Raw genomic sequence first — 18845 nt, 5'->3', positions numbered from 1 at the left:
ACCCTGATCTATCTTAATCTGACCTTGTGTGTTCGCTGCTGTACCTTACGTGTACGCCCTATGGAGTAGCCTAACAACCATACATGGATGCCACCAAGACACGTATGACCACTCTGAAGGAGTTTAAAGCCTCAGTGACTGAGATTGGAGAGACTGCATACAACTGTTGCCCAGGTTCTACCGGTCAAAGCTCTATGGGAGAGAGGCAAAGAGAAAGCCACTGTTGAAAAATCTCAAACTGGAGTTTGCCCAAAGCCATGTGGGAGACTCCAAGGTCAATTAAAAGAAAGTTCTTTCTATGCTTTTTTTGCTTTTGGGTCATCAGACTAGTCGCTATGTTTGGCGAACACCAAACACCGCACATCACCAAAAACACACCATCCCCACCATGAGCAAGAGAGCTACAACTTTGGAAATATCTATCATGTCTAAATTCTACTGTCAGGTCTGGTAGGCGACAACTTTATTGACTATTGGCTAATTGGTGACATGTTTAAAAACAGCTACACCCAAACTCAGGAGCATCAGCAGAACACCAGTAGCAGAGGAACTGCGCTCAGCCGCAGCTCTCCCTAGGAGCATTTATTTGTGCGTCTAGTGCCTGAATAATCAGCTGATGCGCTACACCTGTGAGAGCAGAGAAGAGAGGGGAGGGGCAGGAAGGAATATCAGCAATATGCCACTTTAAGTATAACAGCAAAATCTATATGGTAAAAACAACAGGATATAAACTATAAACAACAAGCTCAATAAATGATAACAGAGCTACAAACAACAAGATGATTTGGGGATATGGAATGGAGACCATAGTGCAAAAATGTCAGAAGCTTATTCACTGAGGATGTGCAAACAACAGTGTAGAAAATGAATAAACTGTAGTGCAATAGTGACGAAAGTCCATTTCACAGTCCATTCACCTGTGACACAGATGTAAGCTTATTTTACAGTGTGATGGTGACAGGCAGGAATAACTTCATGAAACGTTCTCTGCGACAGCGGAGCTGAATGATTCTTTTAGTAAACAAACTCCTGTATGTCCAGTGGGTTATGGAGGAGGCTGGGCTGTCAGTGAAAAGGAGCAGTTGACCAGTGTCCTCTTCATCACTGGTTCCGACAGCTCTAGGTTGTGGCTAATGACAGACCACAGTAAAGTAAGTGTCACCCGCTACAACAGACTGATAAAAAGATCTCAAGCAAACATTGAAGGATCTCAGCTTCCTCAGGAGGTAGAGCTCATCCCCATCTTGTACACAGCTTCAGTGTTGGCCTTCCAGTCCAGTCTGATTTTCACTTGGACACCTAAGCACTTGTAATCCTCCACTTCCCCCACCTCTTCACCCAGGATGTGTATGGGCTTAATCAGTGTACCTTTCCTCATGAAATCCAGCCTGATCTTGTTAACATTCAGCATCAGGTGATTCATCCTGCACCACTCAACAAATATATCCACCAGTCCCTTGTACGCTGACTCCTGCCCATCCTAAATACATCCCACCCACTTCAGAGTCATCAGAGAATTTCTGCAGTTGGCAATAACTGAAAGTCTGTGGTGTACAAGGTTTATAGGAATGGAGACAGAGCTGTCCCCTGTGGTGCTCCGGTGGTACTGACTACCACATCAGAGAGGGAGCCACCCAGCTGCACAAGCTGGGGCCAGTAATCATGATTTTGATGTATACATATCATCTTTGTAAATAACACATACAACATATTGCACATTAAAAATTGTCTATTGTTTAATCAGTTTGTTTTTCCTGTCGTACAGACAAGATTACAAGCAGGTGCTTATTTTCAAGGGCAGTTACAGTAAACATCAAAATCCCAGAAAGCTGAATACCCACCAGTTCTGAAAACCTAAGAGGTATCCTATCAACCTGCACCTCAGTCAAGTGTTAGCGATACAATGCAAACTGCACATTTCACCCAGAGATCAGGCAAGGTTGAAAGAATAAATGAAATAAACTTAGACGATGACCGCGACTGGACTTAAATTGCCAGAAGCTCTCCCTCTGGTGTTACTTTCTATCAGACGCACACCCAACAGAACAACAGGTTAGTCATCGCTGGAGAAGAACAAAGCTATGATATTCAATCAGGTGACTTTGTGTTTATAGATTCTCTCGATCATGTTTCACATCCATAGATGGAAGGGAGTGTCAGGTGCTACTGACAACAAGCACTGCCATTGGTTTGGAAGTGAATGCAGAATGTTTGCATGCCACACACTGTAGGAATGTACGGGCTCCTCTCAAGGATGCAACGTCCCAATAATTGTGCTAAACAAGAGGGGAAATTATACATATCAGAGGTGTATGTTTGATCTGTGTTTGTAACACTAAATCAATTAAATTTTGGAATGGGGAAACAAAAATGACACAACAAAAGCATTTCATATCCTTGGAAGACAAATGTGGTATTCTTTAACTTTTTAGCAGCTGATAATGATAATATTGCCTTCACCATATCATTTGCAAATGTAACAATTAAGGGTTTTAAGCTCTTATCTGAGACTGACAGAAGTCACAGATAAATTATGAAACTGGTGATGCATGTGTGACCCTTAAACCTGACAATAGCAACTTTATTACCAACCAGGAAAGACATGTGACAGCTTTAAGACTCGCCAGTGCAGGCATCAGTTTTGGTTACATAACATGGCAACTTCATTCCTGGAACAGGTTGAGCTGGAGACAGGCCAAGAGGTGCTAGTAGAAAGTGCTTCAGGTCAGTGGACCTTAGGGTTTCATCACTGGAGGGTGTCAAATGTGTCTTACAGGTACAGCAAAACGTTGTATTTTGAATGGAAAGGGTGACTAGCTGACTTAAGGGGAACAGGAGGTTTATAGGCGAGATAACTGGTTTATTATGAACAATGGACAGGTGGAGTATATCAGAGCAGTTTTGTGTATGAGATTTCAGTGATATTTAAAGAGTTGGGTAGTTGATTTCAAATTCTGAAGGAGCAGATTGGACACAAGGTCATAAGTGCATTGCTGCTCAGAGTTTCAGAGGATATTTCAGAGGTTGTTGGATGTGTAAGGGTTGATTGCAGTCAGGAGACAGACACCAGTTTGTAAGTAGGTTGATGATTAGAGCAGACAGGATCAGGAAACTGCAGGGATGGATAGAACTGGTACAGGTCTTATTTCAGTGGATGTAAGATCAGGAAATTCCAGGGGAGGAGATGTTTTCATGAGAGTAAAAGTTAGTTCCGGTCAGAGGGGTTGGCTTCAGAAGAAAAAGAGATGGACACACATCCAGAGGCCTGAGAGCAAGGGATGGATGGATGGATGAGTGGAGTTAGGAGCAAAGTGCATCAATACCTGCAGGAGTGAGGACCAGGGCCTGTAGCAGGTCAGATAGTGAGACAATCCCTCTCACGACATCATCATTGTCAACCAACACCAAGCGATGCACCTGAGACACAAAAGGATTCAATTGTCAGGAGGTTTCTTTTGTCCGTGGTTTTTCAGTTCATTGACATATGACACGTTACATATAAAACAGCAGTACCTGGTTAATTTTGTAGGTGGTGCATTTGCCCTGATGGTGGCACTGTAACAACTGTAAAACTTTGGTGGAAGCAGGGGGTGACCATTGTCCAGTCAAAATTAGAGGACTAATCAGGCTAGAACGAGGTATGCGACCCTGAGTGCCCTTTAGTCGCAGATGTTTTAACTTACTTTATGGATAAACCCACTCAGTTGATTAGCCAATGTATTTAAATGCCAAATAGTGATCTGTTCTGATTGGGCATTATGGCATAGTCTGCAGTTGTAGTTGCTGGAATATATGATGAAGAAGGAGCCTACTTGATGAATGCCACAAAATTTGCTGCGAGAAATGGCACAAAATTTAATAACCGCAGATTAAAATGAAGCAGATAAATAATTTTTGCATTAATGTCAAGAACAGGAGGCTCTAAATATGTCCACCTAGCAAAATGTTTTTTGACATTTAGGGCTTCCTGCTATGCGTTGGGACCACCGCTAGTCCCAATGCATAGATGTCCTAATCAGGCCAAACTTACTGGGCTACACTTGAGAGTCATCACAGAGCTGAGTGGTGGTGGAGTGACGGCACTGACTCACGGATTCGTTTCTGGCAGACCCAGAAAAGAATTTGCAAAATATTCTTATCTGCTCATGTCAAGGGAAGGCTCTCTGTTTTTTCTCTTATGTGGCCAATAATTAAACTTTGTTACAGCTAACATTAGAATGTGACTTTACTATTACCTCAGCCTTTGCAATGCGGTCAATGATAGTCTCCAGGGTTTCATGAGGATAGCACTTCAGGACTCCGTCCACCCAGCATGCCCTGGAAGCAATGGCCTCCCGCATAGACATGTTCAGGTTATTGTAGTTCTTCTGGGCTGCAAGGTTCTTCATGACAAAAAAAGAGGAGAGATATTGAGTCCATTGATTGATTGGTGCTGTGTAGGATTTTTATGCACAGTTAGAGGCGAGGCCTAAGTATGGGGATGTCAGCACAGATGGTTGGGTGATCAATCCGTTCATCACACTAAATCTGTGAAAAGTCATATGAAAATAAATACCAACACCAAGGTCAAAGGTTGAAGTATGGAGTAGTAGTTAGGCAGCAAAAAATGTACAGATAAAATGATGTTACAAACCAAAGAAAGAATAAAGCAGTGAGGGCTGAATCTTCTTGCTGTGAAGCAGCAGGGATAGAGACAGCATCAGCTGTTGGTTTTGAAGTAGAAAGACAAAACTAACTGCAATAACAGTAGGGCCTAATTGCTTTATTTGTGATAATAATCCAATTTTCATCAAGATCTAGACCACGCTGCATGAGTTGATATCTATCATGGCTTATCAATAAGATCTCTGCCAAGAAATATTTCCCTAAGACAGTATTGAATATTGCCCCATTCCAAATTGCTATGGTTGCAGTGGTGTAAAATGTGTGGAAAAAATGTGTAATGATAACTTACAATGACATCAAACTTGGAGTACAGCGCCACAACTTTACCTGGAGAGGAAACAGACAGATGCTGAGATGAACATTATCATTGTGTCTTCCTGTCATCAGTATAACCTCCTGCTGTTATTTTATGTTTTTGAGAGAATTTAATGGACAACCCCAGAAATCTATGTAGAAAAATTGACTGTAGCAAAGTCAATAGGACTAATGTGTGGACACTTTCACGTCTTTGCTCTCAATCGGACACTTACATATCTGAACCTACTGAACCAGACAGAGACAATTGAAAGGCTAAGGAAACATTTGGAGGTGATTTTAGTGAATTAGCTGATTGAGTGTGACAACGTGCGTCTACAATATTGAACTTTTGCACAATATTAAAGATTTCTGAGATACTGAGTTTGGGGTTTTCATTCTCTTGGAATTGCCTCTACCGAAGTTTCGTCCCTTTTTCCTTATACATTAAGGTTTTCTCTGGAGTTTTTCCTCATCTTCCTAGAGAGCTTTGGGCGGGGTCAGGAATTGTCCTGATGTTGTGGGTCTGTTAAGCCCTTTGAGACATTGTATGTGATATCGGGCTGTATAAATAAAATTGTCTTGACTTGACTATAATCTCTGGCCGGTTTTGAATCTTGATGACAGGACTGCTTTTATGAAATTACATCAATTCATACACATTGACTGCTCGTTTTTAATTGAGGAATATATTAGTGGCTACTAAACGGACTCCTGACCCTGACACAACAGTACGGTACCTTGCTCATTGACTACAGGCAACGCAGACACTCTTCTCTCCACAAAGATGGACAAAGCATCAAACACAGAAGCTGACTCCAGCACTGTTGCAATTTCCTTAAAGGTACCGATTGCAACTTCACTGATTCGCTTCTGGAGAAACCTGGGCTTAGGAATCATAGATCCCTGAGAAGGAGAGGAGAGGAGAGGAGAGGAGAGGTTTTCTCAATTTATCTTGTATGGAATGGATCATATTTGAAAAGAAGCACCACGACGTTCAGCTCGGTATTGTTGGCTTACAAAGATGTGGAGGAATTTGAGAATACGTTTGTGAGTGAGGATGTGCAGGACATTTCCTGATGCTGGGTCAATCACAGGCAGCCGGTGGATCTTATTCTTCAGGAGAGTGTAGATGGCATCAAACAGGCTGAGGAAACAGAGTGCACATCATCAGGATTATGTTAAATATGTTAAATATGCTGCTCTTTTGACTTTGACTGATTATTTTTGCATTCTAATCTGTAAAATGGTAGACTGGATAGAATATGTGGCTTTAAGAGAGTAAATGTTTCACCTGCAGTCAGGAGTAATGCTGATCAGCGTGTTGACAGAGTACTGCAGGTAGATTTCTGAAGACAGAATGACATCTTTTACATAAATCCTTTATACATCCTTATTAGAATAATTAAAAGGCAACTCCACCAAATTCACCTTATAGGTCATGTAGAGGGCACTATGGTTTAAATTTTCTTAAAGTTTTACCTTTAGCGTTTGTAATAATAGTAAGCCTAGTGATGTCATTGGGTCAGACAAGCCTCTGTCCATGTCTCACCTCTCCACGTCTCGATCTTGTGCTCCTCCAACTCATAGATTTGAACCTGCACACCAAACACACCTTATGTCATCCTGCACAGCAGTGATTTGCTTTTTCATCTACATTGAGCAGCAGTGTGCATATGAACATACTTGTGAATATACTATGTATGTACTAACCGGAAATAGATTTGCCTGCCGATGTGAATCCTGATTAACTATGATGCAAGAATTTCAGATAAAGACAGCAAGCTACTAGGAAATGTTCATTCACAGACTCAATGTATTACCATACTAGGTGTGTGTATAATCTTAATTTAGCATTTGTCCTCTCAGAAACAACTGAGATGTCCGCGAAGTTCCACTGGTGGTGTTTACATGTATACTGTATAAATCATCTGAGGCACTGGCATCACGGAACCGAGCAAGCTATCTGCCATATTTTATTATTTCTTATTGTGAGTAGCTCCTCTCTTTCTACTCTGCAATGTGGTACAAAAGTGACATCATGGACTCATCACCCTTGTGCAGTGTAGAAATAGCACACACTAGATTAAAAAACAACTTTCGTTTCCAGGCCAGACATTTGGTTAAACTAAAGACCTGCATTGTGTCAGCCCTTCATGAATGTGGATTAATTCATAATGTAAAAACTTAAACAGACACTTACCAGAGGAGACCTGTAATAACGATGGAGGATGTTGATGAAGTCAGTAATGGTCAGCATACCTACGCACACACACACACACACACACACACACATGAATGATAATGAAATTACATTAGTCCATCAAAGATATCACACAGACACTAAATCAGTCTGTATGTATCTGTGTGTCTCTTCTGTTGTCTGTTTTTGTGGCTGGCCTTTCACCTTTGCAATGAAATAGCATAGATATGTTTAATCTTCCACTGTGCATCTTATCACGTGTTCAGACCTTGGACATCTCAGGAGCCAGGAGGCGTCCACCCTATTGCTTCTGCCTGACCTGGTGCAGAGATACAGCGGCGTCTCTGACGCCCTTGAAACCATCCACCCTCCTCTTCTCTCCTTTGCTCATATGAAAAGCCATATCTGTATTGTATTGTTGCCTTTTCTGCCTTATAACCTGATCAGACCCACACTGCAGTGTGAGAAATAAACTGATTCATTTGTTTATTGTTTATTTGAGTCTCTTCTATTGTCTTACAACCTACAGTAAGAACCAGGATTTCCACCACAAATACATGCATAAAAAAGTTGCCAGTTAAAAAAAAAACTAGCGATGATTTCAAAAAATGCTCATGTCATATCATAATTATGTGATAAAGGTCAAAATCACTAGAAAAGAAAGTTTAAATTATGAGATTAAAACTAGTAAACTATTCCAAGCCATCCCCCTATGGAGAACACACTTTGAAGGACATCTCTGGAGGCATTTCATGGTGAAGGCCGATTCTCAGGTCTGGTGTGACTATGGAACGCTATGGAAGATGATGGTTTTATGGGTGCAATGACAGATCCCATCTCTAAATAATGCCATAAGGGTCTGGTTATGCAAAGCATCTTTTACTGGCCTATCCTTAAGATTAGTCATAGCCTGTCTATGAACAAATTATTTTGTGTGCCGTTTGTTTCCCTTTTTGTAATAAATCCAGTAATGATTTAGTATCCAATCTAAAAGGGTTGGATACTAAATGACGGATAGACAGATGTACAGTATGGAGACAGTAAGACAGGCAGATATGCAGAGAAAAGCAGACAGGCAGATAAATATTGAAAGAGAGACAGACACAGAGATACGCAACGACAGACAGACATTTATAAACAGGGGGACAGACAGCTCACCTACAAAGCACTGAAGCTTGCTGTCCCACAGTGGTGCTGCTCTCACGCCATTAGCCACCAGAGCGAAGAAGGCCTTCTTCACCTGACACACACACACACATTTATACATATGTCAAATCTGGCTGGACATTACAGATTGTTCACTGACCAATCTTCTTGAATTTTTGGATTTTCTTTAAAACAAACAAATACTTTTAATAGTAGAAAACCACAAAGCAAATTCCCTTGCGCATGTGTATGGGTATGTGTGTATACCTGTAGCGTTGTATCAAAGATGACCAATTTGGAGCTGGTGGGGATGGCGTCATAGCAGCAGTGACTCTTCATTAATTTCATGTAAACAAACATGTCAAGGTCAGGGCCTGCAATAGAAAAACACCAGTGGCGTGATTAACAATAAAGTAGTGAAGAGGCTAGTAAAATTGTATTCCGTTTGAGAAATATACCATCACTCCATTGGCTGTGTCAATCACACCAATCAAAATTAGCATTCTCAATATTATCAGCAGTATTCCATACGGTAGTGTTTATAATACCTTGGGTGAGCAGTCCTACCACCATCGAGGTTCTAGCCAAGCTAACACAAAGAAAGAATGACTGAAAACTAAAGCTTGAAGGAATCCTTAGCGTGGCCACACACCCATGAAAGCCTCTATTCCACAAATTTGCCACACATAAAAGAGAAACCGCTATTGTGAGTGACCTAGGATCCTGCTCCTCAGTAAAAATACTTTATTTAGAACCTCTTCCATTAAGTGACTTGCCAAAAATATTGAAAACACAACCAGAAGTTGTGACATTTTAATTTCACTGTGACACTATGCTCCCCTTTGTTTACGTACATGGTTTCCTTCGCATCCTTCTTTCTCAACCCACGCACTTCCCCTGACTCTGAGTTCATGCTTGCCCAGTTTAATAAATTGAAATCATATTCACTCTGTGGGAATGTTATGGTTACTTTGGGGCTAAAAGCATTGGAAAGTACTCATGGATCATTTGGGAGTGATCTTGTTATTCCTGATTTCCTGAGGATCGCATACAGTATGTATGCAGTATCAGCTGCAACTGGTTGTTACTGGATTGTCCCTATCAAACAATCTGACATTATCTTCAGACTATTTTTCTGGAGAGTAAAAGTGAGAAAAGTTAGGAACAGCAACAACTTAAACTTAATAATAACGATGATTAATAAATAACACAAAAAATTATATTGCAGGAGGGCGAAGAGTGGCACAGTGTGGGGATGCACAGGGCATTACTGTCGAGAAGGAAGGGATGAGGTGTGTTCTTTATGATAAAGATTCCTGTGGATCGTTTGAATAAACAACTCCCACTTAAGTCACCAACGCTGAATTGGGCCCACAGTGAATGAATTTAAAGTTGAGACTGTAGAAAGCATTATGTTCTATTCTGGAATGGAAGCCTGGCTAAAGATGTTATACTTCCATTATAATCTAAAGCGAAACAGACAACACAGCACAGACACTGGACCAATCACACTTATCCATAACTAAAATGAATATATATTAATATGAAGAGAAGATTAGAAGTTTAAAAGGTAACAAAGCGCTGCTATAAAATATTCTTTATTTTCTCTATACTATAGATCAGGGGTCCTCAACGTTTTTCAGGCCAACGACCCCCAAACTGATGGAGAGATGGAGCAGGGACCCCCTACTATATATATTGTATAAAATTGGGTTTTATATCAAACTGGGCCTCGTGCCATGTACAAACATAGCTACCCTGTTATTGTGCATTCAATTCTAAGCTATTCAATCAGTGACGTGCGATGAGGTTTGTGGCTGGGGAGGCACTGACTCTTTCAAAGTCAGATTTACAAATATATGAATTTCAACGGAGTAGCATAAATTCACACCATTCAACTGGCTGCACATTGACTACTGGTTATGTTTCATATCCCGTATCATTCTTTACACACACATAGGTACATATTTGGCCAAAGAAGAACAAAAATGTATAGCGGCTCAGAGAGAGCGCATTTGCTCTGCTGCACCCTCCCTGTGTTCTTAATTTGCCATTAGAATTCCACAATTCCTACTCATTCAATACAAATGAAAGTATATACAGTCCACAACAAAAATACAAATGTAGTTTTATTCTTAAAATAACAAAACAAAATTCTTATCTTGTTTATATCATTCTTTTATTAATTATTAAAAAGGGGCTGGTCTTTCATTATTGTTGTGGACAGTACAGCAGTGAGTGCATGTCTTACCTTTACTTGTAAATGAAGTGCATTAGCCTATCCTTCCGGACAAACATCTCTATGCCTTTGGTGTAAAAGTCCCCTTTATCTTCTTTTAGTTTTAAAAGTCTCTCTGTCTCGATAGAGATTATTGCTAGGGATGAAAGTCGTGATGCGGTGCACATGACTTTCTGTACTTGACTTTTTTAGCTACCCACAATGCCATTTGTCTGTAACACCTGAAGAAGAACTATAGCAGAACAAGCCCATGTGCTCACACACACACACACTTCAGCGAGGCAGAGGTACTGGCTGCCTCCCCTCCTGCTTTTTCACTGCAGCGTTATGTCAGATCAGCAAGACTAGTAACAAGTGTCTTTTATGCATTTTTTCACTTTCAAAATTCATCCTGCAGACAAGACTGAACCGCCTAGCGGGCCGGTTTTGGCCAGTTTGTGAGGGATTGCAATCCAAGAGGAGGCACAGCCCGTCGCTGCGTCCTTTCGCGTCTTTCCCCGTATTTGAACAGGAAATTACACCAATTCAGCGATATTGACTATAACTATCATTGGAATGATTGGAATCATACAATAATTAGATTTCTATCACAGATCAGTGGACGAATATTTTTTTATTTATTTTTAATCATGATTTGCTTTTTCATGATGACACCTGCCTCCCCTAACCGTACGTCACTGATTCAAGCCTTCAGCCTGTAACATGCGGCCTCGTGATTGGCACAGCAGCGAAAGGGGCGGGTCCTCCTCTTTGTGTACGGGAGGCTTGGAGGAACCGGTGCCCAGCCTGGGAGAGCTCCTGTGTGTCCTTAATGTGTGCATTGCTGACTGAAAGATAACATATTCTGCCTCCATTTATCCGTTTAAAGTTGTGGGGGGAAAAATTGGATTAGAATTTTTTTTTTTTTAAATATGAAAAATTGCAACGACAAATTTCATGACCCCCTAGGAGTCACGGACCCCCTGTTGAAAACCTCTGATATACATCACAAATCCTCAATGATTTACCTCTGCCCTTCACAGGAAGAAAGTCCTCCTCATCCATCTCAAACAACGGGACCTAGGAGAGGCAGAATGATTGACAGTTTAATGCTTTAAAGTCTGTGAACTGAAGCCACATCAGAGTCACTCAAATCCATGAATGTTTCATTTCTGTTTCTGACTGCAAACTCATTCAACCTCATGCATCAATACTTATACATTTCTTTTTTACTTTTTTGTGTACCAGCAGAGGTATTTTGAGGTTAAACAAGCAGAGGGAACGTTTTTTGGGGCACCTGTGCAATAGGTCCGGAAGAAAAGTAAGATTGCTGAGGTAAAAAAAAATTATTTGAACTGAAACAAGAAGCAAAGCAAGCTTCTGTAAAGGTAGAACCAGAACAATCAACCTAAAGTGTTAGTTCCATTAAATATGGATTAAGTAAGGGTGGTTGCCAATTACTTTTGTCAGTTTCTTTTGTCACCTTTCCAGGTGTTGTTGGATTTTCATGTCAGCTGAACAGAGGGACTATTCAACCCTAATGTCAGCAACAATCCAATTCAGCGTAATTTATACAGCACCAAATCACAACAAATGTTATCTCAATGTAATTTTGACATAGAGCATTTAAGGAGACCCAACATTACCCCATGAGCAAGCAATTGGAAACAGCAGCAAGGAGAAACACCCGTTAACAGTGACGCATTTCACACCCCTATTGTCACTACAATATATCCTGTTTCCTCTTCCTGTTTCGGTAAGCACACTGAATCATTTCCGATTGTCACTGAAAGCGTTTTGGCTGCTCTGGATTATTGCCACTGTACATGTGAGCGCACGCTAGTTTTGGCTAAAAACATTCATTCGCTCCTCAATTATAGCGCTGTCGCTAAAGCAAACTCCTTATCCTTTAGTGATGGCTTCTCCCTATCCCTCTCTTGCTCGGTGTGTCATGTGTTTATTTATTCCTCGACTTCCTTTAGTGATAATGGTAATTGCATTAAATGTAGTTTATTTGTAGTGCTGGAGGGGAAGCTCAGCTCTTAGAAGCGTGGCTCCTCACCATGGATTCGCAATAGGAAACCTGATAGCTAGCCAGCCCCCTGTAGCCGGTGCGAGTCACCCTAGTGTAGCTCCTACTCCTCCAGCTGTTCCCAAGCAGCAGGGAAACAGGGGTTGCGGGGTGACTGTCCGAAGGAAGCCTAGCCTTAGGCAGAAGCCCACGGCCCACCAACCAGTTTGCATTTCTGATAGGTTCTCCCCACTCAGCGACACACTCACTGAGAAAAACATCTCTGATCATTTGAAGGTCCATAGTCAGAAACGTGAAGTTAGCGACACGGGCGGCCTTAGTCAAATGTATCCCCGGGGCCAGAGCGGGCAACATTGAATCCAAACTAAAACTTCTGGCTAAGGATAAACGTAAATACGTTACGATTATTATTCATGCCGGCTTGAATTACACTGGATTACGCCAAATGGAGGTCGCTAAAATTAATGTGGAATCGGTGTTGGGGAGGTTCCCCACCCCTGCTCTATTGGGTCGCGGGATCGCTGGAGCCAATGTGTGTCAATGGGAGAGGACGAGGAACACCCTGGACGGGTCGCCAGTCCATCGCAGAGCACACTCTCACATTCACATATACACCTACGGACAATTTGGAATCACCTAATTAACATGCATGCATTTGGACTGTGGGAGGAAGACGGAGTACACGGAGAGAACCACATACAAACTCCACACAGAAAGGCCCTGGTCTCGTACCCACAACCTGTGTTAACCACTGCACAGTGTCACCCTCCTTGAAAGCATAAAATAATTTTAATAATAATCAAACTTATAACAATAATAATAATAATTCATCTTTAAATAATATTTTCAAAACTGGCTGCCAACTGATGCAGATATGGTGTTAACACAGATCTATTTCTGTCGACTGAAGCTGTCTTCACTTCTGTGTGTCTGTGTCTGTTTTCTTTTCATTTTCAAACCTGTTGCCAAATTTTACGCTATCATCTGACCGAAGTGGATCAAATTGCTGCAGCATTACCATATCATATGTCTGGTATTTAGCATGCTCATTCTGGCTCTTACAGGCAAACATATGTGTCAAGTATTTCCATGAAGGTTTTAAGTCTCAGAGGGAAATGGCTGGGATAGAGTTACATGTAGCCCTTTAGGTTGAACTTGACCCCCGAGTGTTGAAGCTTAGAAGCAAACAGGACAGATGAGCAGATCATCCAACCTGTACAACACATCCTACAGTGTAGTACACGGGTGTCAAACTCAAATACACAGTGGGCCAAAATAAAAAACTGGGATTAAGTCACGGGCCAGACTCCATATTTCTTGAAAAATGGACTACAATTGTGCATGTTTTCCCTCCTCTCCAGATAGATGATAATCTACTTTTTCATATGGAAACATATTTAAGTATAGCTTAAACATTAAGTCTGGAACAAGCACAGCTTAATATTATAAATTGGCTCTTATTTTATCTTAATGCCCTTTATTGCTTTGCACTATCCACTTTGCTGCTTTTACATGTGAATTTCCCCATTGTGGGACGAATAAAGGATTATCTTATCTTATCTTATCGCCACACACAAATAAAGCTAAACTGCTGATATTCAATAGGTGTCTGTCTCTTTTCGAAGGAGGAGGAAGCTTTTTTAACAGCACACAACAACAAAACATAAAACTTAAATTGCTCCCGACTCATCTAGGAGCCATGCACTCTTGGTGTATAAGGTACGGGGGAAATTTGACCCTGTTGGTCTACATGGATGTGAGTGTGTGTGTGTGTGTGTGTGTGTGTGTGTGTGTGTGTGTGTGTGTGTGTGTGTGTGTGTGTGTGTGTGTGTGTGTGTGTGTGTGTGTGTGTGTGTGTATAGTGCTGGTCTGATAGCTGCTGCTTTTGCTTCACTGTTGCTGCTTTTAGACCTCTTTAACAGTATTTAGGTTCTACTTTTGAGTTTATCGTGATTTGTTTTGCAGCAACTGCAAACTGTTCTTATCCGCACACTAGATATTGACTCCAGGGCATTCTATATCCAGTATATCTTTCTTTTGTGGGACTGTTGATATTTGGCTCAATCTGGTGAGGGGAAAGAATTGTAGTGCCTATATGCATGTGCGGTAATTACCTCTAGACTGCCCTGTAGGACGTAAGTGCGCCTCCACGTTGGTGTGCCCTGGTTGGGTGTGTTAAGCAGTCTTTGCACAGCAATTGCAGTTTTGTACAGTATTTGCAGTCTTTGTACATTTCAACCCTGGAATAACGATTTATTACATCACCAAATCAGGCGTTTAATTTTAAGCTTGGTAGAGGTCATACACACAATGTTTTTTTTGCTTTTTTTCTTGTTAGTTCTAGTTATTTATGTTCAGTTTTTAAATATATCAGTAATTATGATTTTAACAGATAACAAAAACTTGTTATTGTTAAATTCACAATACTGTGGTACAAATCCTTTAGCCAAGCAATTGACTTTTCAAATAGATTTTCTAAAAAAAAATAGTCCTTGAGTGAAGTTGGTGGCAATGTCAAAAATGTACCTGCTTTCTTTGCCTCAGCCACATTTACTGGTTCATAGATAAAATGGTACACAAATGGTACACATTAAATGGTTTAGATTATTCAGTGTCTGAGACCCAAAACATTAAAAGTATTGGCAGTTTTGTGAATTACTTTACGGGTATTAGACACAAAACTGGCAATACTGTAAGTGAAATGCCATACTCGATGCATGCAAAACTGTTGGGCTTATGAACCATGTTATAGCGTTTGAATTTAGGTGGATTCACTACAGTTACTGAACTAACATGTCACATATCATGGCTTTATATGCTGTTTTTGCATATCTGCATATCAGACATAATCTTTGGGCTTTGTTATGTAGAATGATAAGAGGACATCACATTACACAATGGATTTGCCAACACCCACACAGTGTTAATAGTTTTGAACTTCACAAATGTCTGTCAACTAGTGACATATCCAGGAACTTTAGCAAGTCTCCAGACACACACCATACGCTACCGTACTGTACATGCATTTAAAGACATTTTGGTGGGCTAGGCACAAGAAATGGATGTAAAACATGTTGTACACATAAATGGGAATTCATAAGGCATCTTCAGCCAGCCCTTGCTCCTCCAAGCCAGAGGACAAGAGAGACTAATGAAAGGATAATTAGTCAGAAATACAATGATAATGTAGTTCATATGTATGTATGTATGTATGTATGTATGTATGTATGTATTTTTGCCAGTGACTACACTTTGACTTACCTCTGTAATGGCAACCACTTATTTCATATGGCATTTCATATTATGCTCTCTCATGCTCACTTCGCACTGCCAATCAATGTCGCCACCACAACACGGCTAACGTAAATCACTAGCCAGACATGTCTCTTTTGTGGTCCTGAGGTGGTGGAATGAGTTACCAAACTCCCAAACTTGGGACCGGAGGGTCGCCGGTTTGAGTCCCTGCCGAGGTGCCCCTGAGCAAGGCACCGAACCCTCAAGTGCTACCTCCCTCTGTAATGGGTGGTAATGCAGTGTAAGTCGCTTTGGATAAAAGCGTTTGCTAAATGACCGTAATGTAATGAAATGCTAAGTTACAGTTAAAGACCTGACTTTTCCCATGGCTACCTACTTAAAAAAACAACCCTCTCTCTTTCTATCTATATCTCCTCCAGGCTCCACCTCTTGGCACCTGTGTCATGTTGTTCCAACAAAAGAGGTCAACTCCCTGGCACAATACTCAAACCCGCGAACCCGCTATATAAATAAAGTTTAATTGAATTGAATTAAATTGAAACTTTTCGTCCTTTTTGTACTCTTGTTGGTCTTTCCGAACTAGATCTTTGCTTGCACAGTACTACAATCTTAAAACTACTCACATTGGCTGAAATGTGAACGTAATGTGTGTGGAAAGCATGGCCACTCCATTTTGGCTGGCCTCCTGTTCCCTATCTGTATCAGTAAACAGATGAGTTAGATAACCACAGCATCACACATATGGTGAACTCCCTCCAACAAATGCTAAGACCAATCAGAGCCTCATTTTTATAATGTTCACTGCTCATTCCGATGAATGACAGAATGAGGGGATGCCACATACTGCTGATTTGTGTGGATTAAAAAAAACAACAACTTCACAAGCTCCATTCACAGATCGCAGGCAACTATACTAACCTCATGATATTTAGTATAATATAGGACCTTTAAAGTTACCCCGCCAAACCTGATACTAGTGTAACATCAGAAAATAAAATAAAAACCTCAGATTACTACCTGAATCATTGCTCAGCCAGCATGGGAAAGGAAACAGCATCTGGTTTTAGTCCCTTGAAAAGCAGGTATAAACTTTGTGAGGCTCATCCGGACAATTTAATCACCGGAAGAGGAAAGAGCAGGAGATAGCTAACGAAAGAGAAGAAAGAAAAGGCAGAGAAATCTGATGTTTTTTTATTCACCATAGGTATAATTTTTTTCATAAGACTTCCCTTCCCGTAAGACTTCCTGTGGACCCAGTAAGCAGACCGGTAGCTGGTGAGTTGCCAGTTTGCCTCCAGAGCACTGCCGAGGTGCACATGAGCAAGGCACCGAACCCCCACCTGCTCCATGGGCTCCGAAAAATGGCTGCCCTGCACCCCCTCTGAAATGCATATGTTTGTGTGTGTGATATGTAAGAGGGGGTGCAAGATAAATTTCAATTGCATGTAATTTGTGCGTGAATTGCATGCAACATGATGAATAAACTTAATCTTCATCTCTGTAATCATGTGTTTGTGTGTGTGTGATATGTGAGGGTGCAAGTTTAATTTCAATTGCATGGGATTTGCTGTGGATTGCATGCAACATCATCAATAAAATTCTATTCTATTCTACCTCACTCTCTGCTCTCCCCTTTTCAAGATACTTCGCAGTCCACCACTATCCAGCATTGTGGACCCCAGGATGACTAGCAACAATTTGCAAAAAACAATGAGGATCCCATTAAGTCACCAAAAATGTGAAAGCAGTCAGCTATAAACTTATAAATATAAACATGTTAATCTATTCACTGCTGCAATCTTGTCAGAATCTGAACTAAACTCAGGAAAATAGCGTTGTGAAGAGACTTGTAGTTTGGCCAATTTTACATCTAACATTTACATTCATGTTCATTTATTCATTCATGTATATTATCCAGAAAATGAGGTCATATGTAAAGTGTAAATGCTCTAAAATGAATCATGATTGGAGAGTTTTCTGATCTGGCTAACACATACGTTCATGGTCAGGCACACATTGTAATTGGAATGGATAGAGCGTGGACACATTCATTCATATAATCTTTGCTCGAGTTATATACATCACCCTGCTTCCGCTTTTGCAGCTGTGCTTGCTCTCATTCATAAAGTTACCTGAGTGGCAGTTTTGACTTGACATAAACCGGGATCTGCCCCCAGAACAAGATCAGTAACAGGCCAAGTGTCAACCCTTATGAATGGGCAATGATCGTCCACATTGCATGGAGAGAGGATCAGCTTAACAGTGTGACAAGCTAACCCTAACCCTACTCTACTGAGATCCCATCACAGCATCCAGATAAAGAGGACATACAGCATGTTGATGAAGGTGTACATGCAACTCTGGCGTTCAAATCTGAGTATTTGAATTTGTATTCAGATAATGAAAATGGATTTTAATGCAATTTGTATATTGTACTAATACCAGTCTCTAATTAATGGCAGTTCATTGAAAGTATTTCAACTCTGACAGTGCACGTTTATGTAATTTGTGTTTGTAAACCAAGGGCAAATATATAAATGAAAGAATTGCTGCAACACAACTGTAGCTGGCAGGAATTTGCTGCAGGTTTAGTAAATATGTCTCCAAACGTCTTACCTCTGCAAGAGGCTCCATGGCTGGGGTAGAGGAGCAGGATGCCTGCAGTGAGGTCCCAGGAATCAAAAACAAGACCGACAACCCCCGTCACTTTCCAACTCAGACATCTGGGAGGATCTGTTCCATCACCCGGGAAAGAGTCAAGAGATTGCAGACAGAATGTAATAATGAGAAAGAGAAGAAAGGCAAAAGACAGTAATGGAGGTGAAGGCCAAGGAAAGGGACGGAGTTGAGCAGCAGTGCAGCCCAGTCAGTTGTGTTGCCTGCAGAGCCTCACCCAGCCTGGCCTGAATGTGTTGGAGGCCGAGGGCTAAATCTGGAGTGAGGGGCAAATGGCCTGTGGTATTCGCAGGGGGAGTGGGGTGTACGGTCACCCTAACACACTGTAAAAAACACATGTACACAACTCGGTCTCT

The 18845-nt window shown here is 41.1% G+C and overlaps 1 protein-coding gene across 1 annotated transcript; it reads right to left on the bottom strand.

Moving 5' to 3' along the window:
• Nucleotides 1-3300: 3300 nt before the first annotated feature.
• On the bottom strand, nucleotides 3301-18468 carry prkag3b (protein kinase, AMP-activated, gamma 3b non-catalytic subunit). The gene is made up of 13 exons (XM_076156925.1): nucleotides 18430-18468; nucleotides 11568-11606; nucleotides 10324-10378; nucleotides 8576-8706; nucleotides 8321-8402; nucleotides 7163-7221; nucleotides 6512-6557; nucleotides 6254-6308; nucleotides 5980-6106; nucleotides 5700-5865; nucleotides 4955-4992; nucleotides 4236-4382; nucleotides 3301-3417 (listed from the first exon to the last, which is right to left on the bottom strand). The coding sequence occupies exons 1-13, from the start codon at nucleotides 18445-18447 to the stop codon at nucleotides 3301-3303; spliced, it is 1080 nt and encodes a 359-aa protein (XP_076013040.1). The 5' UTR covers nucleotides 18448-18468.
• Nucleotides 18469-18845: the final 377 nt, after the last annotated feature.

Source organism: Genypterus blacodes, unplaced genomic scaffold, assembly GCF_046128005.1.
Source record: "Genypterus blacodes isolate CSIRO-AG114 ecotype Tasmania unplaced genomic scaffold, CSIRO-AGI_Gbla_v1 ptg000008l_1, whole genome shotgun sequence".
Classification (NCBI taxonomy): domain Eukaryota; kingdom Metazoa; phylum Chordata; class Actinopteri; order Ophidiiformes; family Ophidiidae; genus Genypterus; species Genypterus blacodes.
Note: the sequence above shows the minus strand (reverse complement) of the source record. Positions and strands in the feature narration are given on the sequence as shown.

Excerpts from the sequence above, each read along its gene's own strand:
- prkag3b (XM_076156925.1), bottom strand. Across the intron at positions 10,379-11,567 it reads ATGAGGAGGACTTTCTTCCT|GAATTGTGGAATTCTAATGG; the intron begins GTGAAGGGCAGA and ends TTGAATGAGTAG. Across the intron at positions 8,707-10,323 it reads GGGAGGGTGCAGCAGAGCAA|GCCACTGGTGTTTTTCTATT; the intron begins ATGCGCTCTCTC and ends ATTGTTAATCAC.